Genomic DNA, 19,780 nt, shown 5'->3' on the forward strand with positions numbered 1-19,780 from the left:
TTAAGCGCTAAAGGCGCATGCGCAACTGGAATTGCCGGCCCCCACAACCCGGAAGGGAAGGGCATGCGCTCCACAGTCACGCCTCGTGTTCCGTGTTGGGGGAAGCGTGATAGCCAATCACCGATAGCGACAGCAGCTAAGAGAGTCCCGCCCACTCCCTGAGCAGCGCCCTTCTATTGGCTGTCCTACCGAAGGGGTGGCTTTGAGAAGTTTTGATTGGCCTTTGGCCAGTGACGTAGAAGGACGCTTCTCGCCCATTGGCTACGGGTTGTTGCGGTGGCTCTGGCGGTGGGTTCGTAAGGGGGTTGAGGGCGCGGGCTGTGGTTGGGTGGTTTCTGGCAGTGTTGAGCTGGGTGGCTGGTGCTGTGCTGCTGTGGGTCCCGCTGCTGTGGGTCCCGCTGCTGTGGGTCCCGCTGCTGTGGGTCCCGCTGCTGTGCCTCCCGCTGCTGTGCCTCCCGCTGCTGTGCCTCCCGCTGCTGTGCCTCCCGCTGCTGTGCCTCCCGCTGCTGTGCCTCCCGCTGCTGTGCCTCCCGTCCCCGGGCCCTCCCTGCGCTCCCCTCTGTCCCGTTCGCCTTTCCCTCTGCTAGGACTGTGACAGACCCGAGCGGCCTCTGCGGCGCCTCATCCGTAGGAGCCGCTTGACTTCTCCATGACTTGTTTCTGCTGATTTCTCTCAAACAGTGGCCGCCCTGGAGCGGCTTCGTGTGCCCAGGGTGTACAAAATGGTTTGGAACCCGTCCTGTCAGAGGTCACCATAATCATGATTGACATCAGTAAGTTTTGACTTCTAGCTCTTGTCAGAATGCTGCTTTACATAGGTGTTGATTAACTGTTTCTGTCCCTGTATTTCTTCTGCTGTCGGGATCCATAGCAACCTCTCCTCCATGTTAAAAAAGGGATTGTTCATTAAGTCGTATATTCTTACCTAACTCCCTTGGATCTGTCGCAAGCCTTCATGACAATGATCTGAATAATAGTAACAAACCCCTTCCAGGCAACTCTAGTACTAAGCTATTGCATTTCAGATCAAAATATTAAAAAGAGTGCTTAATGTTGTTTCAAGAAACAAACTGATTTAAATGTTTTAATGCTAAATTTGGTATTCATTAATCAATGTATGTTTGACTAACCAATGTATGAATAGTCCTGGATCATCCTAAATTGCACGTGCATAAGATTTATTTTCTATTTGAAAATTAAAAACTGATGTAAAAAGTGACTGGATAGAAATGACTGTCCAATGTATTTGGGAGCTTTGTTTAATCCAGAGCAAAAGTGCTATTTAGAATTAAAAGTCATTGTAAACCATTACAAGTAACTAGTAGCACTTAACAGGAGTATTACTGGTTGAACTCTATAACAGGGTATATATGTCAACTTCTGTCTGATAAGACTTCTGCCAATGTGCTGAATAATTCTTTTTCTAAAATAACTGATAAATGTATCATTAAAAAGTAAGAATGAAGATGCTTACTTTTCTTGTTGCATGTATATCTCATAAAAGCCACTTTAATTACAGATGATTTCCTCATGCACTGTTCATCCGGGTGCTGTATCAGAAAATGGACTGGGACCAGTTTGACTTGAACCCTAAAGTAATTGCTGCCCTTAAGAAAGGTAACTCATTTTGCCAATGTCTCACTAATAGATTTGTCAGCAAAGCATCTTCCTTCTGTGGGTATAAGCATGTAGATGTACATTAGCATTTTAGAACTGTAATTGTTTCCTAAGCATGTTTTTTGAGTAACCTGAAATGATGGCTTTTGCTGGTGCTCCAATAATAATTTTCCAAACAATTTTATAGAATATGTTGATACATTTAAAGTAAATGTTGCCTGCCCAGCTTACAAGAATGCAGGGAAGACAAACAAGTAAATGAGTAGTAGGAAGTGGGAAGACTCTTACTTTTGTGCATAAAACTGTAATCTACCCCAAAGTATTTATAAAAATTCTTCTAATTTCAGCTGACATAAAATCAATAAAAGAGATTTTAAATCTTTCTGGAGCAGACTTGCAACGATTGATGAAACTGTCCAGTGCAGATATACAGTGCTTATTGAAAACGGTCTCTCACATGCTAAGGAGAAGCAGTATGCTTACAGGTAGTACAGTCAATACAAATACCCTGTTCTATTTAAGTCTTAAAATACCTCTCACTGGGAGAAAATATGGTTTTGTCTCCTCATTGACTCAGTAATGCAAGTCTGAAATGAAAAGTCAAGTGTTTCTGTAATGCTGTGGTGCACAGAAGTGGGTGGGTGTCATTCTTCAAGATCAAGCCTGCTTGAAACAGGACAAAATAATTTTCCAGTCTGAAAAATTTGATTAAAGGAACAAAACATTTAATTTTATTTTCTCACTCTCTCTCCCCCTCTTACAATTTTCCTTTTGGACTAAGACCAGTTAAAAAACTTACATATTAAAAAACTACATAAACTGATGTGATATAAACATCTAATTCCAAAACAAGCAGGACCTAGTACTTCCTCCTGTACAAATGCCTCATGGCAGCTGTGTATTAAAATGTATTTTTTCATGTGCATATGTCTTCAGGCTTTGGCCAGGTGCCTGCTACACTGTTTCATAGTCTGCTATAGCTTTCCATTTAGCATAATTGTACTTGAACCTTGCTGGCAGTATTTTCTGAGGCTATAGCTTCCCACAGAGACTCTTTGGAGGCAGAGAAAGGAAAAAAAGCTTTGAGAGGCGGAAAGGGCTCAGTGTAAACTCTCAGTTTTTGAGCAGGCATTTGGTTAGTAGGGCCTGTGGGGAAAGGGAGGTGGAAAGATGGGGCTGAATCAGAAAAATTACCCATCAGCAAAGCAAGCATCTCTTATAGGCATGCATCTCATATACAGATTCTATTTTGTATCATTGTGTGATAGAAACTCCTTTTTTTCCCCCTTTTTAATATTAAAAAAAATTCTCAAACCCTGCAGCACTTCAGCTCTACCAAGATAAAGATCATCGCACCTCTCAGCACCAGAAGCTAAGCCTTGGATGTTCAGTACTAGATAACTTGTTAAAAGGTGGCATTCCTTTAGTGGGAATCACAGAAGTTGCTGGGGAAAGTTCTGCTGGGAAGACTCAGATTAGCTTACAGCTGTGCCTTTGTGTGCAGTATCCTTACCAATATGGTGGATTAGAGTCTGGTAAGTACTGAAATGTAAGTCCTGGTTAATTTGGTGATTTGAGGAAATACTGTCTTTAAGAACATCATAGAATCATAGAATGATTTGGGTTGATAAGGAACTTAAGGTCATCTAGTTCCAGCCCCTGCCACAGACAGGGACACCTTCCACTAGACCAGGTTGCTCAAAGCCCCATCCACCCTGGCCTTGAGCACTACCAGGGATGGGGCATGCACAGTTTCTCTGGGCAACCTGTGCCAGTGTCTCACCACCCTCACAGCGAAGAATTTTTATTTAATGTCTAATCTCCCCTCTGTCAGCTTAAAGCCATCAGTGCACTGAAGTAGATGCACGTATTCAGTGATGTCTTACCCTTACAGCTTTAGCAGTAAGCTAGTTAGTTATTAATTGTCATAGAGAGAAAAGTGTGCTCTGCACATGCCCAGCATCACAGCATAACTTAATACAAAATTACTATTGACTGTTATTTGCCTCCCTGCTGCTGTGGTTAAACTAGAATATATGATATATGAAAAGCATTGCTGTTGTAAGTAGTTACTGACTCCTCAGGTATCAACCACGGAAAAACAGCTTGTCTGATGATTTTTCACAGACACCTCTGGTTTATATTATACCCTAGTTGGAGATCTTGAATTTCAAAGAGTATTTAGTTTGATAACTATAATTAAAGGGATTTACAGAGTAAAATTGATGGAAATATAATTGAGGACAGTTAATGTTGTTTTCTGTGGCTTTGCCAAAGTATACAAATTTGTTCTTTGAGTATCATTTTTTGACTGCCTGTCACATTAATCTAACTCCTAATATTTACTGGGGTTTTTTTTTGGTGTTCTATGCTGTGCTAGAAAGGAAGGAAACTGCTGTCACTTCTGAGAACTTGGTATCCTGGTAATTTGCCTTAGGTGTGTTTTGGCTGTGATCTTGTTCTTCCTTCTGTGCAACTCTGGCTTCATTTTAGCAGCTCAGTTTTTTGTTGTGGGGATACTTTCCATATGGAAAAATCATGGAATCATGGAATGTCCAAATGAAGATCTTGCTTCAAGAGCTGTAATTAGCCTGTGGCTTACATTACTTTGTTTCGGTTTGCGTCATTAATCAGAGCAGAAGTATATCTTTCCTTTGATTCCTTGGTGTATTGCTGGTAACTGCTGCAAATAGTTTGAATGCGTATACATTTGATTTGTGCCCCAGCACTGGTCCTGATTTATGTTGAAACAAACCAGAACAGAGCACAGAAAGTGCCCAACATCCTTATGACACTCTTGTCTCTTGTGAGAGACCTTGTAGGGCTACAAAATGGCAAGTCTCTTCATTAATTGTGTTTGAAGATGGTTCTTGTTTCTTATGCATCTTGTACTTGGTGTTCGTAGGATTGCTTTGTTCTGTCTATGTCCCACATCTACCCACTCCTAAGTGTCTCATGGAAAATAAGCTAGAATGGTCTGGCCATCATATCAGTGCTTTTGTGAGAGAACCGAAGTGTTTTGGAAGGGCTAAGAGGACAGAATGTTTGAGGATAATGAAGGTATGCAAGATGGAAATACCCTGCTGCTGGAGTTGGACAGCTAAGGGAGTGGTAGAATTCTAATTCTTGCAATTCTTTATTCTCGGTCTGATATCTTAGAATCATAGAATAGTTAGGGTTGGAAAGGACCTTAAGATCATTGAGTTCCAACCCCCCTGCCATGGGCAGGGACACCTCACATTAAACCATGTCACCCAAGGCTCTGTCCAACCTGTCCCTGAACACTGCCAGGGATGAAGCATTCACAGCTTCCCTGGGCAACCCATTCCAGTGCCTCACCACCCTAACAGTAAAGAATTTCTTCCTTATATCCAGTCTAAACCTCTGCTGTTTAAGTTTCAACCCATTACCCCTTGTCCTATCATTACAGTCCTTAATGAACAGTCCATCCCCATCATCCCTAAAAGGCCCCCTTCAGATACTGGGAGACTGCTATGAGGTCTCCACACAGCCTTCTCTTCTCCAGGCTGAACAGCCCCAACTTTCTCAGCCTGTCTTCACACAGGAGGTGCTCCAGTCCCCTGATCATCCTCGTGGCCCTCCTCTGGACTTGTTCCAACAGTCAGTTCCATATCTTTTCTATGTTGAGGACACCAGAACTGCACACAGTACTCCAAGTGAGGTCTCACAAGAGCAGAGTAGAGGGGCAGGATCACCTCCTTTGACCTGCTGGTCACGCTCATTTTGATGCAGCCCAGGATATGGTTGGCTTTCTGGGCTGTGAGCACACACTGAAGCTGGCTCATGTTCATTTTCTCATTGAACCAACACCCCCAAGTCTTTCTCCACAGGCCTTCTCTGAATCTCTTCTCTGCCCAACCTGTAGCTGTGCCTGGGATTGCTCCGACCCAGGTGTAGGACCTTGCACTTGGCATGGTTAAGCTTTATAAGGTTGGCATCAGCCCACCTCACAAGTGTGTCAAGATCCCTCTGGATGCCATTCCTTCCCTCCAGTTTATCAACCGAACCACACAGCTTGGTGTCATCGGCGAACTTGCTGAGGGCGCACTCAATCCCACTGTCCTTGTCCCTGACAAAGATGTTGAACAAGACCGGTCCCAACACTGATCCCTGAGGGACACCACTGGTTACTGGTCTCTTCCTGGACATGGAGCCATTGACCACAACTCTTTGCATGTGGCCATCCAGCCAGTTTTTTATCCACCGAGTGGTCCATCTATCAAATTGATGTCTCTCCAATTTAGAGACAAGGATGTCATGTGGGACAGTGTCAAATGCTTTGCGCAAGTCCAGGTAGATAACATCAACTGCTCTACCCCTGTCCATCGGTTCCGTAGCCCCATCATAGAAGGCCACCAAATTGGTCAGGCAGGATTTCCACTTAGTGAAGCCATGCTGGCTGTCACCAACCACCTTGCTGTTTTTCATGTGCCTTAGCATGGCTTCCAGGAGAATCTGCTCCAAGATTTTGCCACGCACAGAGGTGAGACTGACTGGTCTGTAATTCCCCAGGTCATCCATTTTCCCCTTCTTAAAATGGGTGTTATATTTCCTTTTTTCCAGTCATTGGGAACTTCACCTGACTGCCATGATTTTTCAAATATGATGGACAGTGGCTTAGCAAATTCATTTGCCAGCTCCTTCAGGACTCGTGCATGGATTTCGTCAGGTCCCATGGACTTGTGCACATTCATGTTCTTAAAGAGGGTCTCGAACCAGATCCTCTCCTGCAGTGGGCCTGGGGTCTTCATTCTCACAGTCCCTGCATCTGCCTTCCAAGACTTGGGTGGTGTGGTCAAGAGCATTTGTCAGGGAAGACTGAGGCAAAGAAGTCATTAAGAACCTCAGCTTTCTCCAAATCCAGGGTAGCCAGTTTTCTTGACAGCTTCCCGAGGGGGCCTACGTTGTCTCTAATCCGTCTTATTTGCAATACACCTATAGAATCCCTTCCTGTTATCTTTAACATCCCTAGCCAAGTTTAAAGCATCCTTGACCAGTCTGGCAAGCCTCCTACCAATACTGCTCTTCCCCTTCTTTATCAGACCAACTCCACCAGCCCTCAGTAGACCTGGCCTCCCAAACTGAGTCCCATGTTCTAAATACCCAAACCCCTGACTATGGAACCACCCTTCTAACCATTTATTAACCTGGCCAATCCTCCTACCCTTTTTAAGGTCCTCCTCTTTATCCTGGAGAATTGACGAAAAGAGTCTGAGCTCCAGAGCCTCTAACCACCTCTTCCAGGGCTCTATAGTCCTTCTTCATGTTCTCCGGGCTGCTGCTGTCTATACCACTAACACCCACATTAATCACTAGAAGTGGGTAATACTCAGAGGGACTCACTAGACCAGGCAGCCTCTGCAACATCCCTGATCCAAGCTCCTGGTGGGCAACACACCTCCCTTGAGACTCGATCAGGCTGACAGACGGGTGCCTCTGTGCCTTTCAAAGTAGAGTCCCCTACCACTATGACCGGACAGTTTTTCCTGGTGGCACCAGTAGTGATCTTCAGTGCATCAACCGGTTGTTCTTGTTGCAAGTATATTTCCTCATTAGCCCCCTGCAGGACAGCAAAGCAGTTCTGGGTGGGGACAACAGATTTAGGAGGAAGCCCCTTGCTTGTAATTGTCCTCTTCCTCCTTTTTTGTTGGTTTTTTGTTTGTTACTATTTTCCAGCTTCCTGGGTTAGTGGCCTCCTTCTTTCCTGCATGAACTACAGTGGACACTTGAGGCCCCTGCCCAGTCTGGGCCTGGAGGAAGCTGTCCTGCTTCCTCTCAGCTTCCCATATGTTGTAAGGCATACAGTCATAGCAGCAGATGCTGTTTACATAGCACACAGGAAATGAAACTTGATTTTGCTTCAGTCTATAAATAAGGGTTTATGTTGAGTCTCTCATGAGAAACACAGGAACTAAAAACTTACATGAAGTATGAGAAGTTTTATTGTTTAGAAAACTTGAGAAGGACAATGCTTAGTCACTATTACAGAAGTCTAACACTATCAGTAAGAGATTAATCTTGGTGCTACAACCTTGCTACAGATTTAAAATTATGTTGAGTCGGTTGGGTTTTTTGGGAGGGGGTTGATTGTGTTCTTTTGTTGTTGATTTTGGTTGTGTTTGGGGTTGTTTTAGTGCTAGAAACTTCTCTTAGGTGGCGATGTTGAAATACATTTCTTTAGACAGTACACATTTATTGTGTATGTATTTCCTTCATTTGGCTTAGTGCTTATCTTGCTTACAATTCTGAGTGCTACGAGGCTGGCAGCAAACAGAAATTAGGACATGCTTTGCCTCCAGGTTCTCTTTCTGCCATTCTAAGAATGTCAGTTATGGTCAATTGCATGTTGGCTGAATTTATTTTATATTCATAAGTAATACATGAATATAACATGACAAATTCAGACCCGTATTAGAATTCTAAATTAGAAAAAGTCTGTTACTGATTCTTTGTGAGAGGCTGGTTTGATGCTGACAAGTCAGGTTCACAGGACTCAAAATCTGTCCCTTGAGGGAGGGGTTTTTTTGGTGTGTTTAATTTTTGTTTGTTTTGCTTTAGGGTGTTCTTTGGTCAACAACTATGGTAGCACTTCCATCAGACTAACTTGAAAGTAGAGCACTGGGATTTGATGCAATTGCTTCAAAACAAAAGTTTTTGTGAGGAAAAATGCTCATATGATTACTGAGGACAACTGACTCATTAAGAGCTTCTCTCAGCTTCTTTCTCAAAAGTGGTAACTACCCTGACTCTTGACTCATTAGTGTTGACAACTTCTTAATAAACTGTAAATAGCATGATGTCATAGGCTTTTCTGTTTGCCTTGTACCACTGTTCTCTTGATACTTAGGTTATGGCAATTCATTTATCTTTAAAGATACATTAATATTTACTGCTTTTGCTTCATAATTAGGCATCAGCCTAGTCAATCTTTTCTAGCCATTGTTACTTCTTTATGAAGTACCTCCTACATCTTTAATGCATAGGTGTGTGTTCGCCTTCACCAAACATTAAATTGTGGCTCAAGATGAAATTTGTGCTTCAAATAAAAACTGAAAAGGCTTGATGAAGGTCCAGAAGGAGAGAGCGCTGTTCTTGTTGTACTGTGCAACTCAAATTTTAAGCTGAGGCAAAGCTCATCTGATATATTTTATGTCGTTTAACTCTTAAAGGTCAAGATGCAGATTACATACTCATTTTGTGAAATGAGCAGCACTTCAGGAAAAAACAGGTTGTCTTTGTGTCCATCACAAATGGAACAGTTAGGTATTCAGAGTACAGTATCTGCTGTAGTGGATTAGACTGATGTCGAAGAAGTGTTACAGAAGAGTGCAGGGTTGGTAGGTGTGAATGCTGGTATTTACAAAACTAAACCCAGGCAGGGAATACTCTGTGAAGTAGAACTGTTCTTAAGAAGGAATTCTTGATTTTTTTTTAATTTTTTTTTTGTTGTTAACAAGTCTTTCACTAAAAACAGTCAACCTGACTAAATGAGCTCATTTGAACTTCAGAATTGCTGTCATGGTTTTAGAAATAGGATAGTGTGTATCTATTGATCAGGAGTTTTAAATGTAGGCTGCTGGACCAGTAGAGCAGAGAGGACCAGGTTTTTGCTTCTCCAGCAGTTCTTTTTTTTCCCTACAGGTATTGCCACTTTAGGGTTATTTTGTTAGCCTCGATTTTCTTGTTCATCAGTTATAAACATGAAACCTGGCCACAGCTGCATATATGTTTGTAACACAGTAAGATTGCTTAATTTTGTACTCTTCTGCTTTTGCCTTACATTTGTTCTTATCACTGTTCTTATTACTGTACTGAAATTATCTTCAACAAAGATCTTAAGGAGAATTTTATGTTTCTTTTTGTCTAGATAAGTTAACTTTGGAAAAAATTCCCTGGTTTGAAATGTTTGAATAACTCTGGATTGAAATACAACTATGCGATCAGTGGAGCACCTATCTATGCAGAAATACAAATCTGGTTTTAAAAAACCACCATGAAGCCTCAAGTAATAGACATTCTGTGCTTTCTAGGTAAACCAAGGAGAGGACAAGGGACATACCACTTAGACAGAGGTCCGATTTTTAAAAAGCAGATGATTTCTCTGTAAGCCAGTATTCATGGTAAAGAAGTCCTTGTCTTTCAGAAATAGGCAATATTGTGCAAAAGGCAGTCAGCTATGAACAAGAATGGTGGTTGAGAAATCCATTAGGGTTTTAGGAATTATCTCAACACAGACTAGCACAGCTTTTGTTAGTATGAAATTCAGAAGCAATGTGGGCTTAAGGAAGTTGCATATCTTGGTGAGTTTTCTTTGTTTACTTGGTTTTTAATTTGCACCATTGTGATTTTCACTCTGAGTGTTGGTGCTAGATATAACTTGTGATCACACATTTTTCTTGACTTACTAGCTTTTTAGAAATTGTGAAACTGAAACCTGATTGGGAATCAGTAGTAAAGTCCTTAGTAAAGATACTCACCTGCCTATTTGATACTCAGCTGTCACTGTCAAGTTGGAAAGGGATAGGAAAATGAGCCCAATTAGGAGAAATTAACCTAGGGAAACAGTCAAGAAAATTAAGGTTCACATAATTAATTGTTTACTAATTAGCTACTTAAAAAGCCTTTAGCAATTAAGTGATATAATTAATAAGTTACTGTGTTTTCCTTGCCTGAGCTCCATCCAAGTTCAGGCACTGTTTAAGAAGCTGTGATTGTCACTTAATGGAGTCAAGTAACAGGGGGCTCATTTATTCATTTATTTATTAAAATTTTTCCTTTGGTGATAGAACCTTGTACCTGCACTCATTTGTATCTACAGGTATTGCAAATTACTTCATTCGTTATTACTGAAGACAGCATTTATTCCATCCACTCAAGTGCTAGGCAAAAAAGTGGGTAAAATACAGAACATATTCATGGTTCAACTTCTTAAGTTTTTTGTATGTTGTAGCTCAGGAATCATTATGAGATCATAACAGCTCTGACTGCAAATGCTTTATTGTAGTCCTTATTCACTGTCAAATGTTATAACTGCTAACACCCCTCATGAACATGAGTATATACACAATGAAACTGTGCAGGTAAGAATGGAGACCGAATATTCGAGTGCTAAGTGCTATTGGCTGCCAGGGACAAAGAAAGTAAAAAGGAGCTGAAGTATAGCTTGAAACTGTTATTAGGTAGAATGAAAATAGAAATTGTGGAAATATTTCAGGACCTCCTGTGGAAGGCGTGGATGATGATGAAGCATTTTTCCATGTGATAATAATTGAGGAAGTTCTTTAAATCTCAGCTGTCAAAATTATTAGCCTCATCTTTGTCTTATAGTCTCAGAATTCAATACCCTATGTTATACAGGTGTTAATCAGCAAAATATTTTTATTGATAAAGTAACCATTAATTTTCCATTGATCCCATCCTGAGATCTCTCAGTTTCTGCTGTTGAATAATTTTTTCAGTGGAACATATAGAGGATTTGGAAGTTGCTTCTGGAAATGGGACTTTCCACCATTGGCATGGAAATGTTCAGGATATCACAGATTGGCAAACACATCAGCTGCTAAACTGTGTTAGCAGTGTTAGTCACTTCAGTGAGTGGACTTAATCCTTAGATGTAACCTTTCAAGTATTATTTGATAATTCCAGGTAGTTCTGCAGTAACAATTTCATTTTTTTAATAAATATTGCATGTACTTGTTTGATTTCCCCATCATCTTTAATGCATATGGTTCATTTTCTCTTTAATAACACGTACTTGTTAACCAGAACCCACAGTAAAAATATATAGCTATAACTCGCAGTAATGGGATTGAAGCATAATGCTTATCTAATCTACCATTTTCAGGAAGAGTTAATTGGACTGCGATTGGATGAGTGATCCTCTTTAAACAGACTTACCCATTGTAGCAATAAGTACCCCTCCACTTGTAAATTTAAAACAAGAGTCTTCAAAACAGTGAGTGAAAGTGATCAAAATACTGATTGTACTGTGTTTGGCATTGACAGGGAATTTTCTTCACACAGTGCTGTGCTTTATATTTCTGACCAAAATAGGCAAACTCTTGAGATGTTGCTCTATTTGTGGATTGGATAAATTATAATACCTGTAATAACCCGATTTAGGTGGTTGAGGTGTTCCACCGCTATGCAAGGTGAGTGTCACCTAGTGGGGAGTACAAAAAACCCAACTGTATCAGCAGGCACCAAAAAAAGGACCTGGCAACTATGGGAAAGTCATAGGAGTGGGTTTTTTGTTGTTCGTAATTGATTCAATATGGCTACAAAAACAGCAACACGAAGTTCCAGGTATACATCTAGCTTTTGGGTGCAGAATGTATTATTTTTGTGCTGTTAAGCAAAAGGTGTGTAAGAGCCCTGTTGTAATAATAGAGGTGCTTTCCTTGACTATAGGAGCCGTCTACATTTGTACAGAAGATGTATTCCCAAGTAAACGTTTGCAACAACTCATAGATCAACAACATAAGCTGCGAGCAGATGTTCCAGCTGAAGTCATACAGAAGATCAAATTTGGAAACAGTATTTTTGTTGAACATGCAGCAGACCTAGTAAGTAGTAACACAAATTAAGAATTTACAATTATTACACTATAATCCAGTAACCATAGGGTGATTTTCTTCATATAGGAGACCTTACAAAAGGTTCAGTGATCTAAGATTTGTAATGAATACTACTTAATCTCTCCAATTTGCTTTTAAAGAACTATTACAGTATTTTTATGAAGTATATTAAAATATATTTTTTTAAATAAATAATATAGCAAATTCTTATAAGTCAATATGTTTATTAAAATATCTTGCTCCTTTACCTGCAAGACGTCATAGTAAAACTGGATGGGAAAATATACAACCTGAATACTGTATTTTTGCCTTGTAAACACCCTTTGTTGTGCTTTTCTGAAGTAGCTGTAAATATGCTCTTTATTGATAGAACATCTGAAGTTCTGTTTTCACTAAGGCTTGCAAGTAGCCTTTCTGAAATCATTCCAATTGTTGTTTTTTTTTTAATTGTAGTTTGCAAGTGTAAGAAGATCCTGTACATCAGTAAGCTTACCACTTACTGTGTAGTCCATTCAGCAGCTAAGCTACCTTCTCCATGTCCCTTTCACTGGAAGTCTTAAACTTCTAATTGTAGTTTCTGGAAGCTACAGAGTATGTTATTGTATAAATGAGAGAACTACCCTATAATACTACATACATCTCTCTAAAATACCTTTAGAAGTAAAACATTAAACTCACTTGTAAGTCCAGTAACTGCACAGTAGATGGTTACAATTCATATATTCTTACATATAGATTCAGGTTTTGTTTGTGTGTGTATCCATATACATAGGCAGATGACAGCAGCTGAAGTAGAAACCCAAGTCACAATTACAGTCTGCATTTTCTTTCACACCAAAGTTGTTTTTATTTGCTTCACGCTGAAGAATCCAGTTGTTTGTGCATTCACTTGAAAAGAATGAGTCTTGTACAACACAGAAGTGTTTGAAGTGCCCCATAGTTTCCTGTAGATGTATCAGTAAGTGAAACAAAAGAAACAACAAAAAAATCCTTTTTCCAGAATGGAAAGTAGTTGTGCATTCTTCAGAGCAACCCTTTCCCATCAGTTAAAAAAAAAAACTTTGATATTATAATATTATTTTGTAGAAAGCTGCTCATTCAGTAGAATAGAACTTACTGTGACTCAGACTGGAGAATTCCAATTCAACTTTAAAAGCTGTGGAGTGCTGGAGGATATTTTATGTGATTTTGGGTGAATGTAAGCTCTTAGGTGTGAACCTCTCTTTGATGTAAAGAGTGGCACCAGTCAGAAGTGTGACCCTCACACTATTTTTTTTTTTTGGCCAACACTGAAATTTTGGATGGCCAGAAGCAGAGATTATCACCGTGAGCTTGTTCTCTTTTCCACTCAGCTACTGTTGACCACATTGTGGACAAGCACCAGGATACAATGACCTTATTATATAATAGATGCTGAGCTCTACAAAATATTTGTTAGTTAAAGATCCTGCAACTGAAATGTTTGGTGACTTCAAAATATTAAATTAGTAAAACTTGTAATAGGGAGGGAGGATGTAAGTTGCAGTGTTCATTGATCAAGCCTCTTGATCAATATGGGTTTGATGTAGCAACTGTGTATTTTACTGTTACTATATCTTTAATGGTGCAGTAATGTAGTCTATAACTTCGGTTTTAAATATTTAATATTAGTCTTGAGTTCTCAGTGTTTCAGTGAGAACCACTTGCAAAATGAAACGGTTTAGGATAGTAGTATTGCATTCTTGAGAATTGAAATGCTAGTAAACAGCTGACTCAAGTCAGAGCTGCAAATAACTGTACATGCAGTTAGATTTCATGGCAGGGGGGTTGGAACTAGATGATCTTAAGATCTTTTCCAACCCTAACTATTCTATGATTCTCTGAATCTAAATGACCAGATCTCTTTATTTTTAAGCTAAAAGCAGAAGATGTTTGTGAAAAATGGTTATTGGTGACGCTTAAAGATCCACAAACTTTATGATTAGAAATTCCATCAGCTTCTGTTTCAGCAATGCTATCTGTAGTTACTGCCACAATTTTACAAACAGAGGTGTTTGAACTGTTCTAATACTGACTGTATTTTGCGGTAGGATACCTTTCACAACTGCATTACTAAAAGGATTTCCCTGCTGCTTACAAGAGGCATGGTGCGGTTGGTGGTCATCGACTCTATTGCTGCCTTATTTCGATGTGAATTTGGAGCTTCAGATTCTGTTACAAAGGCTCGGTATTTGCAGACATTTGGAGCACAGCTTCACAGTTTAAGCACTAGATTCAGGACTCCAATAATGTGCATTAATCAGGTATGACATGAAAACTGCTGTTTAGTTTAGAGCGACCATTCAATAAATGGTTGGGGAGGAGGAAATCTGTGTATGCAGATTTCTTGGTGTTATATTTAATATTGTAACTGAATATTATTGATTGATGGAAACTGAAGCTTGATTAAACTGATGTACTTTAGTAACTATTAACTTCTCAAAGAATATAATTTAAGGTTTTTTTGACTGTTAATGACTTCAAAGGCTAACCATTAAAGCTAATGAAAATAGATGTGTATAGCAACTGTGCCAAGTATCTAACTAAAATAACAAGAGTTCTTAACACTAGCTTCAGATGACATTGTCAGCAGGATTGCTTTGGGAACAGTTATATTCCACATACACAGGAGGCAGTGAAACACCAAGGACCATGCTGCATTTTTGTGAAGCTCAGCACTTCTGCGTAACTGCTGAGATTAGTAAAACATTAGAATTCATGCAACCAAAAAACCCCACAATAGAACTAGTCAAGAGTAATAGTCTTTTGAGAATACTAGACAAGATGCTACATCTGTCCTGTAAAAGTTGCATGCCACTGCTCTTAGCCTAATCACAAATCGAAGGAGCATGTGCATGCTGGAGATAAAGCTTTGACACTTCGAATGTGGTCTCAGAAAGTGTGCAGGCAATCCACTACTGGGACACCCCTTTCCAGTGGGCCCCTCCGTCCAATGAGTAAGTACCCAGCCCTGATGTTTTCTCACAGCAGAGGAGAATGGGGTAGGAACAAAAGTTGAACTAAAGAAGTTACAAACAAGAAGAATTTTATATCGGGAAGAAGGATGTTCTAGAAACATCAAGTCAACTGTTACTCATTTGATTTGTTTCTAGGAGTAGTTCTAGAATTATGGAACACGAAATGTGTAAAACCTTACTACCATAACTGGAGGGGAGTATATTGGAATTCATACCTAGCAGTAATCAGAACAGTTTTCAGGCATGTATAGTGTTTCTCTTTTCAGTAAGAATCCCATTAAGATTCAGTAGGATTTAAATTTCAGCCTCGAGTTACTCCTAATATTTTAACTGTTTTGTTTTTTTTAGCAATTTAAACATCTGGTAGTAGTTAAATTCATATAACCTGTAGCTACCTAAATAGTTGTAGTACTGTAAACTAAGATTATACCTCACAACTCCCTTTTAGTTTGCCTGGAAAGAATAAGGGTTTTCTAACTTGGCTTAACATATGATCCAGTAACTTGGGTTTTCACAGCTTCATTCCCTTCCCCATCCTGCTTGCTAAAATCCATGTATAACTGCAGGTCAGCTTCAACCATCTTTTTTCTGTTTTAGGTGACTGATGCAGTGAGCGAGTCAGAAGCTACTCAGTGTGGTTCTAGGTAAGTCATCTGCAACAGAAATGCAACAGTGTCATACACAGCAGCATTTAACCACTGTATTTTTTATAACTCCAATATAATCTACCAGAGCATGTTAAGAGTGGTATGCATTTACCCAGCATTGCTGCATTTGCTGGAGATCAGCAATAACTAATGTGCTGAAAAGTGGAAGAAACTGTCATATATGCTTACGTGGTAATCCCTAATTAGCAGTTGGGGGAAGAAGTTAATAGCCATTGTACTTGCTTACGCAAGAATATTTTTGCTTCTCATCTCCGATCGCTTGTCTTTGAAAGCTGGGGATGGCCCTTTTTACAAGGGCATGTAGTAATAGGGGGAATGGCTTTTAACCTAGAAGAGGATAGATTCAGATTAAATATTAGGAAGAACTTCTTTACTGTGAGGGTGGTGAGACACTGAAACAGGTTGCGCAGAGAAACTGCGAAAGACCCATCCCTGGGAGTGTTCAAGGCCAGGCTGGATGGGGCTTGGAGCAATCTGGTCTAGTGGAAGGTGTTGCTGCCTATGGCAGTGGGTTAGAACTAGATGATCTTGAAGGTTCCTTCCAACCCAAACCATTCTGTGATTCTGTGACTATAACTGAGTGCATTTTATGTCTTCTTAAAAAAATACAGCAACCAAACCTTACTGGTTGATTTTATTGCTTAAGAAAAAAAGCCTCCTTGACACAAAGATATTAACAGGATTCAAACATACATATTTCTTGTTTGAAGCCTAACTGTAATCTAGTTACTAGATAGGTAGGTGCTACATAAATGTGTTTCTGCGAGAACTTAGTTATGTCCTCCAGATTCAGAAAGTGACATAGAACAAGGATAAGGTTCAGTTTCCTCCCCCCACCCCTAGTTATCTTGTAATTCCTTTACTGGAGAGATTGCATTCTTTGCAGGAAAAAAAATGAAAAATAAAGTTTTAAACTTCAGGTTGAAATGAATAGTCAAAAATACCTGCAAATAGAATTCAAGGCCAACAGTTACATGGTTCAAATACTTACAGTTCAACCATTTTTGTATCACTATTGTGTTATCACAAGAGGGGACACACCAGGACAGAGGCAGGTGTTCACAATGGCTGTAGCTGGAAGAATGACTGAATTATGCTGTATGGAATCACTTCTCTTCCCATTATTACCTTGATATAAAGAAAACCCAGCATGTAGCTTTGTGGGGTTAGCCCATTAATCTCCATGTTTTAAGACCTAGAAGTTTAAATACAGCAAATGACAGTAAATACAGACAGTAGAACATTGCTTCCAGTGTAGTTTTTGTTACAACAGGAGTGAAGATAATTCATATTAAATTCATAAATTCAGAAATCTGTAATGTTTTCTTTCTAGTGTAGTGGCCTACAGTGTCTCTCCAGCACTTGGAATAACCTGGGCAAATCAACTGCTAATGAGACTGATGGTCAGCCGAACACCGCAGCCTGAGCGACCCCCTGGAGTAGTGTCACACCACACTGGAAGTGTGAGGACTTTACGAGTAGTTTTTGCTCCTCATCTCCCTCCCTCCTCTTGCTACTATACAGTAAAAATGGAAGGTGTAAAAGGAATAAAATAAATTATTTGCACTGTAAAGAACTCTGCTCCAAAACCATACCAAAACTACCTTGCTTCAGGAGGAATTACTGGTTAAATTCTTCCTAGATGAGAGAAATGGATGCTGAAATACAGAAACAGTGATGTGACTACATCAGGCATTGTCAACATTGTGAAAGATCTTTTTATACTTGGATATATGTTCACCACATTCTTCTGGTAGGTATTCTGAAAAACAGTAGAGCTTTGGGTGGACAGAGGTTGCAGAATAAAGTGTGATGTGTCAGTCCCCGTGGCAGGGGAGACCTGATTTCTAACTTAGCTTTAATAGCATGCTAACTCTAGTGACAGCATGTGCTGCAGTAGTGTACCTTCTCTGTGTGAAGACCTACAAGGACTTCAGTTCAGCCAGTGACTATTTTCTGATGGTGTTTCTGAGCCTCATGCTTCCATTAAGTACAGCCATTCTTCAGTATGTAGGGCCTCAGAAATAGCACAAAGCAACTATCCTATTTTCAAACAACTTGTTTTTAATATTAAGATTAAAAAAACCCCCAAACATAGTTGATTTTAACATCTTACTGTAAGAATTAGAATTGTATTGCTTTTGTACTATATGGACATATCCAGCTTCACAGAACTTTGTCATTTTTTTTTAGAAATAGCTCTTTTCGTGCGGTCCAGTTCTCTCCCCTCAAAGCAAAAGCCTCTTCAGCATCTTCCATTTAAAAACAAACCACACAGTGCCATCCTCTTGTTCTGCTCTGCTGGCCCAGCACTGATGCTGCACCAGGCAGCTTCAGAGCAAGGGCTCTGTTTATGTTCCTCCAGATGCTCTGCACTGCTCTGTGGTTCATTGGATCAGGGTAATATTCTTGATCAGCCCCTGGATCACTGCCCCTGTAGCTTCTGCCCTAGGCTTTGCTCAGCTGTGCTCCTGAAGGGCTGCTGTAGGAGGTTCTATCCATACCTGGAATGATTGCTTTTCTCAGATATCCATTGTTAGAGCTTTATGTGTTTTTAATTTTTGCACTATTTATCATAACTTTTTCTGTTCCTCCAACTACGACTATGACATTTGCTTTCTCTAGTCACTGCTGAATGCTGTGTGACAGCAAGCCAGATGAAGGTACTCACGTGCATTTTCCTGCATGAATCTTGTGATGTCACCTGTGTTGGTTCTTATTTAACTCTCCAGCTGGAGGCTTAAATCTGAGTCAGAGGCCATCTGCTGGCTCATCATCACACAGAAACCCCAAGCCTCTAAAATACAACCAACCCCATGTTGAGTTTGCAGCTTGCACCTGCAGTTCCTACCCCTGTCTGCAGTTATTCAGCCACAGTCAAAAACCCAGACTGCTGCTCAGCTGACACTGGTATAGCATTTGGGGTACAAACCCTCTTTGAAGCCTTCTGTCAAAAGTGTGGAAACATGCTGCAGTCTTAATACAAGAACCTTCCCTTTATACAGCTTTATTCATCTTTGGATTGCACAGTGGAGAGTTGTTGCTATACAGGAAAAAATGAATAATTTTTTTACAAAGAAGATTTACATTCTAGAATGTATTCAGTTTGTCATCTTTATCCTGTAAGGCTGCATTAAAACATTTCTCTACACCTTGAAAAGAAATGTTAAGTGGTATTTGAGAAATTTTAAGCAGTTTCAAATTAACCTACAACTTGGTGAGGTATAGAAAGAGGCCTTTTTCAGCAGAAGGCTCAGACAGAGCTCTGGAAACATGACTTTAGAAAAGTAGAATCAAATTTGTGCTTGATAAAGAATGGACACAACTGACCTATAAAAAGAACAGATGTAATAAAACACTGGGAACAACCTCAGTTGTTCAACAGCCTCAGGGGGCAAAAAGAGGAGTTTGTGTATCCCAAGAAGGATACACAGACATTACAAATGGCTGATGGTGGTGGGTTTTTTTCTTAAACCAGGTTCTAGAAAACAGAAAATGCCAGAAAACAGAAAATGCCATTTCCGATTGCAGAGAACTCATCTGGCCTAGTTCCACTGTCACCCACCACCTCTACTCCATGGTGCTTCTACTATGTAATTTAAAACTAAATACACGATAACCTCCCTTGCTTGAGTGGGAACTTGTGTATAAAGATATGGAGCCTCAGGATTGATCTGGTTTTAAAAACCACTACAGTTGTTCTATGCTCTATAAAACGCTTAGTTTCTCTCAGCTGTGTGTCAGCACAACTGTTAGAGCAGCTTTGAATGTTAAATGAAGCTTCTAACTATGGTTCTCTCAGTATTTCTTATTTAAAAGATAATGTTTACTTTCTTACAACCAAAGAACAGTTTTGCAGCCTCACTATAGGATGAGATCAAAGATGTTGAGCATCTTTCTC

General features: G+C 40.0%; 1 protein-coding gene across 4 annotated transcripts; it reads left to right on the forward strand.

Annotated features, from left to right (window-relative positions):
- Positions 1-227: 227 nt before the first annotated feature.
- Positions 228-18,978, forward strand: XRCC3 (X-ray repair cross complementing 3). Of its 4 annotated transcripts, none has more exons than XM_005149579.3 (9): positions 228-288; positions 682-773; positions 1,520-1,617; positions 1,965-2,102; positions 2,940-3,152; positions 12,049-12,203; positions 14,285-14,497; positions 15,809-15,855; positions 17,213-18,974. In XM_005149579.3, exons 3-9 carry the CDS (start codon positions 1,563-1,565, stop codon positions 17,433-17,435), a joined length of 1,044 nt encoding a protein of 347 aa, XP_005149636.1. In that variant the 5' UTR covers positions 228-288; positions 682-773; positions 1,520-1,562; the 3' UTR covers positions 17,436-18,974. The 4 variants fall into 4 exon arrangements, with proteins under 4 accessions (XP_005149636.1, XP_030905208.1, XP_030905209.1 ...); XM_031049348.2 differs by having other exon boundaries at positions 265-292; XM_031049349.2 differs by lacking the exon at positions 228-288 and having other exon boundaries at positions 517-773; positions 17,218-17,418.
- The last annotated feature ends 802 nt before the right edge of the window (positions 18,979-19,780 follow it).

This window comes from Melopsittacus undulatus, chromosome 4 (genome assembly GCF_012275295.1).
Source record: "Melopsittacus undulatus isolate bMelUnd1 chromosome 4, bMelUnd1.mat.Z, whole genome shotgun sequence".
NCBI lineage: Eukaryota > Metazoa > Chordata > Aves > Psittaciformes > Psittaculidae > Melopsittacus > Melopsittacus undulatus.

Excerpts from the sequence above, each read along its gene's own strand:
- XRCC3 (XM_005149579.3), top strand. The coding sequence starts at position 1,563 with ATGGACTGGGACCAGTTTGACTTGAACCCTAAAGTAATTGCTGCCCTT. Across the intron at positions 1,618-1,964 it reads AATTGCTGCCCTTAAGAAAG|CTGACATAAAATCAATAAAA; the intron begins GTAACTCATTTT and ends TTCTAATTTCAG. Across the intron at positions 12,204-14,284 it reads TTGAACATGCAGCAGACCTA|GATACCTTTCACAACTGCAT; the intron begins GTAAGTAGTAAC and ends ATTTTGCGGTAG.